The sequence below is a fragment of the Calliopsis andreniformis genome, unplaced genomic scaffold (genome assembly GCF_051401765.1).
Source record: "Calliopsis andreniformis isolate RMS-2024a unplaced genomic scaffold, iyCalAndr_principal scaffold0212, whole genome shotgun sequence".
NCBI classification, from domain to species: Eukaryota; Metazoa; Arthropoda; class Insecta; order Hymenoptera; family Andrenidae; genus Calliopsis; species Calliopsis andreniformis.
In genome coordinates, this window is record NW_027480621.1 from 448,012 (window position 1) to 454,363 (window position 6,352).

At 52.4% G+C, this 6,352-nt stretch overlaps 1 protein-coding gene across 1 annotated transcript; it reads right to left on the reverse strand.

Moving 5' to 3' along the window:
- Nucleotides 1-312: 312 nt before the first annotated feature.
- On the reverse strand, nucleotides 313-5,637 carry LOC143187746 (uncharacterized). Its single transcript, XM_076391963.1, has one exon. The coding sequence runs from the start codon at nucleotides 5,635-5,637 to the stop codon at nucleotides 313-315; it is 5,325 nt and encodes a 1,774-aa protein (XP_076248078.1).
- Nucleotides 5,638-6,352: the final 715 nt, after the last annotated feature.

The following is a 6,352-nucleotide window of genomic DNA, read 5'->3' on the forward strand; positions in this document are numbered from 1 at the left end:
ACGGTGGTGAGGGCCTCCTCGCCGATCCGCATGCAGCGGTCGAAGCTCGCCGATATTGCCTTATCGCTTGCCATTGTTGCTTGACTAATGATCGTCAACCGGCTGCGATCGGATCAAATTTCGGCGGCGCCCGCGAGTTCGCGGGGGGCGCTCTTCCCTTGGAGAGAGAGAGAGAGAAGTACCTCATCTCCCCTCCCTGGACTGTCAAGGGGGCCGGGAGCCAAAGGGGGGTTCGTGACCGTTTGTCTTTTCAAATAGAACGGTTGCCCTCACCTTTGTCTCGTTCGGCCTTTACCGAATTTTGTCCGGTGTTTATTTCGCCTGCTCGACCTCGGCAACCGTCGCCGCAGCAGGCTCATCCACGGGTAACTTACACATCCTTGTAATCGGACGTGTATATGTGGACTTTGCTGTACGGACTTTTACCACCCGTACATTTTCGTCCTTACCCGGGAACACCTCCTCAATTCTCCCCATTTCCCACTGATTAGGGGGGTGAAGAGGATTCTGCACTAACACCAGATCCCCTGGTTGCAGTTGCAGTTGGGTGGTGCGCCACTTATAGCGATTTTGGAGGTGCGTGAGATAATCTCGCGTCCAGTGCCTCCAAAGCTGCTCGTGAAATTTTTGAATCGCTCTCCACCGCGATAGTCGCGAGAGTTTTTCAGTTTCCACCGATTGCAGCGGAATCGCATTTAGTGGACCTCCTGTCAGGAAATGCCCGGGCGTCAGAGGCGCATAATCATCTGGGTGGTCACTCAGGGGGGCGATCGGTCGCGAGTTGAGACTCGCTTCGATCTTGCAGAGAAGCGTCTGCATTTCCTCTCCCGTCGGCGTGAATTCACCCAGTGTGCGCTTTAAATGGTGTTTCACCGATTTTACGCCGGCTTCCTGCATTCCACCGAAATGAGGAGCGCTGGGGGGGTTAAACCTCCACCTTATCCCCATAGAGCTGCATTTGTTTTGCATTTCTGTGGAGGAAAACGCCTCACAGAACTGCTTACGTAACTCTCGATCGGCCCCAACGAAATTGGTGCCATTATCGCTAAAAATGCAAGACGGTATACCACGTCTAGCTACGAACCGATCGAGTGCAGCTAAAAACGCGCTCGTCGTGTAATCATGGACGAGCTCGATGTGGACGGCGCGCGTGGCGTAACAAACGAACACCGCGATGTACGCTTTGTGAGCCGTCTTTCCTCGACCAGCGGAGTCGCGGACACGGTAAGGCCCCGCGTAGTCCACTCCACAGTTGTCGAAGGCCTTTGCAGGCCTGCAGCGTTCCGGTATCAAATGCTGCATTATTTGCGTGGAGGCGCTGCTTCGCCATCTCACGCATCGCATGCATTTGTTTATAACCGTCTTCGCTGCGTTTCGGCAGCCGAGAATCCAGTAGCTTTGCCTCACAGTATGCAAGGTCAGCTGCAAGCCCCCGTGCAACGTATCCACGTGGCACTGCCGGATTATGAGTGTTGACACATAATGTTTCGGCAGTATTATCGGGTGCTTGGTTTCCCATGCAAGCGTCGCGTTCTCCAGTCGTCCGCCAACCCTCAAGACGTCATTTTCGTCGAGAAAAGGGTTTAGGCTTTTTAGCGGAGATTTCTCAGGTATTCCTCGGCGTTTTTTCAAGCACCGGTACTCTTCTGAGAAATGCGTGCCTTGTATGTGACGCACGATACGTTCAGTTGCGATTCGCAATTCTGACGCCTCGATTACTCGACTGTCGGGTGACCCCTGTTCGGCGCGTGTTTGTTTTCGCCAGCGAAGACAATACGCCGTTACACGCAACAGTTTTCTCCACGTTTGAAATCGGAACAGAAATTTCCATTCCGGTTTCGGAGTCGTTACATGTGCATGCGCTATGCGCTTGCTTTCAGTGGTCTCCACGGAAGCTGGCATCGCTGGCCACTCCACTTCCGGTCCGCTCAGCCACCCTGGTCCAAACATCCACAGTCTCGACTGCAGAAAATCTGCAGCCTCTATCCCACGCGAATTTAAATCCGCGGGATTTGAGCGTGTTGGAACGTAACGCCATTCAGCGCTCGGAAGAGACGTTTGGATTTTTGACACGCGGTTGGCTACCACAACCGTCCATGTCGATGGGTGTTTTTTAAGCCAAGCGAGGGCGATCGTAGAATCTGTCCAACAGACAACACGATCGATCGGCAGTGAGAGCGACTTTCTCAGATGCACGATAAGCTCAGCGAGCAGTACGGCCCCGTTCAATTCAAGAACTGGGATCGACTGCGTTTTGATCGGAGCCACTCGCGTTTTTGCCATTAGAAGTGACGTAAACACTTCATTGTTCACCGTCGTCACTCTCAAGTAGGTGACGGCGGAATAGGCAGCGAGTGATGCGTCACAAAATCCATGGAGCTCCACAGAGATTGCATCGGCTCCGTATCGGATCCATCTGGGTAATTTCCAATCGTTCAATCTGTTCCAATCGACACAAAATGTGTTCCACATTTTGTGCGTCTCCGCGGAAACGTGCTCGTCCCACTGGATTTTTTCCAGCCACTGGGCTTGCATCAAAATTTTCGCACGGATCATAACTGGCGAAAGCCAGCCGAGGGGATCGTACAGTTTCGCAATCTCCGAAAACAAAGTGCGCTTTGTTATCGGTGTTGCAGACGGTTGAAACCGTTGCAGATTGAAATAGAAAAAATCTCCAGATGGTATCCATCGCAGACCGAGTACCTTTAATTCTGAATCGTCAAACAAATTAAGGTCGACTGCGTGTGAGTGCGAGCTCTGTGGAATATTTCGTAACAAATCTGACGAATTTCCAGCCCACTTGCGAAGGTTAAATCCACCTCGCTGTAGGAGCTCGCACGTTTGTTTACGGATTCTCTCCAACAACGGTTTGTCGGGAGCTCCCATAAACACATCGTCTACGTAGACGTCCTTCTCGAGGACAGGCGCGGCGAGCGGGTACCGGTCGCCGTCCTGTTTTTTCAGCTCGAGAAGTGTTCGCATCGAAAGGTATGGAGCGCACGCCGTACCGTATGTGACGGTATTCAACTCGTAAGCGATAAGTCGCTCGGTCGAGGGGGTGCGCCATACGATGCATTGAAAGCGACGATCCTCTTTAGCTACGAGAATTTGTCTAAACATCTTCTCGATATCCGCTACTAACACGTATTCGTACAGACGCCACCTCGTTAATACGGCGGTGATATCAGTCTGTAATTTTGGACCTACGTGGAGGAGGTCGTTCAGCGAGCGTCCGCCCGCTGTTTTGCTGGAGGCGTTAAACACGACGCGCAGCTTCGTCGTAGCGCTCTCCGTGCGAATAACCGCTCGGTGAGGGATATAGAGTCGCATGTTATCGACTGACTCGAGCCGAGTCATATGATTTAACGACTCGTATTCAGTGAGAAACTCACTGTATTCCTTCACGAGGGTTTGGTTCAGGTCCAGTTTTCTCCTCAACCTTGTCAACGCGGAGAGAGCTATTGGGAGAGAATCGCCCAACAGCTCGTCCGGGTTCGAATGGTTAAAGGGCAACCGAACTATAAACCTTCCCGTCGCGTCTCGCGCGACGGTTTTTACGAAGTGCTCTTCGCATTCGTCCTCGGCTTTAGTGTTCACCAAGGTCGAGGGCACCTCCTCTATCTCCCAGAATCGCCGTATCGCCTTGTCCAACGATTCAAGGACGCTGCAGTGCAGCGTCCTCACGGGATTTGGGGAAGAGTTTGCTGCGTCGATCGGCCCAGACAGGATCCAGCCCAAGGCCGTCTCCTGTGCGATCGGTCCTGTTTTGTTTATTCGACGGAATCCTCGTCGAATAATACTGGCGTACACCTCTGCACCGATGAGCACCTCAATCGGTCGATCAGATGCAGGGTCTGGATCTGCAAGCGTCAGTTCACTTAAGATCTCAGCATCTGAGATGCGAACCGACGGTGGAACGTAGGACGTAATTTTCGGGACGATGTATGCACTAGTGCGGAACGCCTGTGCAGTGCACCGTGTTGACCCGAATCTAATGTCCGCGCTGTGCGTAATCTCATGGGTCTTTCCGCCCCCCAAGCCGGTTACCATGGCTTGGGTTTTCCTTCGCGCGAGTCGTAGATCATTCACCAGACTCGCTGTTATGAAGGAGGCCTCAGATCCCTGATCAATGAGTGCACGCGCGATACGCGACGTACCTCCCTTTCCATAGACTCGCACATCAGCTGTCGCCAGAAACACAGATCCCGTTACGCTCTCTGTCGCACCACAGTGAGACGCAACGTTGTCGGCTGACGTAGAAGCACGAGAATTCGTGTTTACGTTTGCCTGTACAGGACTGCGCGCAGGAACGTTGCTCCGTCCCGCTTCCCGCTTGCCCTGATTTGGCTTGTTCGTCGTACGACGGTTACTTGTGCCGACTTTCTGTGTATCAAAGTGCAGGATGGTATGATGCCGTCCGTTACACTGTTTACATGACACGCTGGTTCGACAGTGTGTCACCGTGTGCGTTGACGCCAAGCAGTTTATACAATACTGATTATTCTTCATGTATTGAAACCGCTGTTCCGGCGAAAGTGTCTTGAACTTTTTGCACGTAGCAACTACGTGCGGTTGTTCACAAAACACGCACTTTTCGGGAGTAGGGGGAGCATTCTCGACCACGGCGTTATGCTGCCGTATGCGAGATTTCGGCGTGACTTCCGCCTTTGCGTTGCATCGTTGGTGTTCCAATGCCACCAACGCGCGCTCCTGTCCGTCAAGGAACTTCATCATGTCGTCAAACGACGGGAAGTCCGTGTCCGATTGGATAGACATTTCCCACTCCCACTGCAGGGCTGCTTCCAGCTTCTCTTTTATGAGAATGACCAGCACGTCACTCCACTCTTTAGTAGGGCGCCCCAATCTCTTGAGCGCAGCGAGCGTCTGTCTCCAGCTCACTGTGACTTGCTGGAAGCTGGGTAGATCGCCTTTTTTTATCATTCTCAGCTTCCGTAAGGTCTCAAGAAGCTGAGTAATAATTGTGCGTGGGTTCCCGAATCGTTTCTTCAGGGCGTCCCACGCCTCGCTGAAATTGCGATCCGCAATTTCAAATTCGGCGATCGTCGCGAGAGCCTCACCTTCCAAGCACGCGTTCAAATATTGCAACCGCTGTGCGTCGGACAACCGTTGGTTATTCTTCACGCCAGCGGTGAATAGATCCTCAAAGTGTCTCCACTTTCTGGAATCACCGCTGAACTTTGGAAGGCTTTGCTTAGGCAACTCGACTGGAATCTGCGTGTTGTCAAAGCCGGCACCCTCGGCTTTACGTTGGTTAATACCCAACTCAACCCGCTCCTTCGCTTCGACCAGTTGTGCGATTTCCGTCATTAGGAAATCCTGGACCTCGTGGAACGTGTCCTCGGCGTCCTGAAGCACCTCCTGATCGAAGAAGGGTATACCTTTACGGTGATGGAGGGGAATGCCCTGTTTGAGACGACTAACTCGCTCGAGCACGTCCCTCCACACTTCCGTGGCATAGTTTAGCTTTTCTTTCAGGAGGAAGATAGTAAAACTACTTCGTCCTTTCTTCTTCAGATTCGTCACGAGTCGGGTCAAACCTCTGACTCGCGAGACGATATCCTCCATGTCACTCTCGAGGCTGGGCGAAAGCGCCTGTTCTCTTTGGGGAGTGGACATGGTGGTACGATTCGAGAGGTAAACGCTACTCGAAATTCGACCTGAAGAGAAGCTAATACAACTTTTCCTTGCCCTTTCTCAACCGAATCCGGCTCGAAGGACCTTTTGTTAGAATCGCTGAAAATTCAGGGATCTAACGGGGTCCGGATTGGGTGGTTGAGAGAAGGGTGTCAAGAAAAAAAATTGTACACTTAATTAAATTTGAGTCGGCCCTAAAAAGGACTTAAATACGACGTTTATTTTTTAGTTTAGTTGGGGGTCTTCGACCAAAATCTTAGGGAAGGGTCCCTTGGACTGACGCCGGCCGGTGTCCCTTAGCGACGCTGGCGTCTGGAAAAGAAAAGAGCGGCGAAACCGCACTGGTCAGCGAGCGTATTGCTTTCAAGCCAAACCGTTGTCTTCCCGACTCCAGGCTTCGAAACGAGCCTACGTGGAGGGGGGAGCAGTACCTTGACGTATCGTTAAGGTAATGTAGTGGACTGTAATACCGACGTTTCTTCGCTCTGAAGAAAGCGTCGGCAGACGAGTGTGCAGAGAGGAGGGATCCTCCTTTTCTCTGCTCAACCTGCCTTCCAAGAAGGCTTGCCTCGTGCGAATCACGGTTGTAAGCCGAGATTCGCGAGCGTTCGACCCTCGGTACTAGCTTTAGCTAGCCTTGGCGGCGGATAAAGGCCAGAGGTTGTAGCACTCACCGTTCACCGCAACGTACGCATCT

Coding starts and splice junctions, on each gene's coding strand:
- LOC143187746 (XM_076391963.1), bottom strand. CDS start 5,637: ATGTCCACTCCCCAAAGAGAACAGGCGCTTTCGCCCAGCCTCGAGAGT.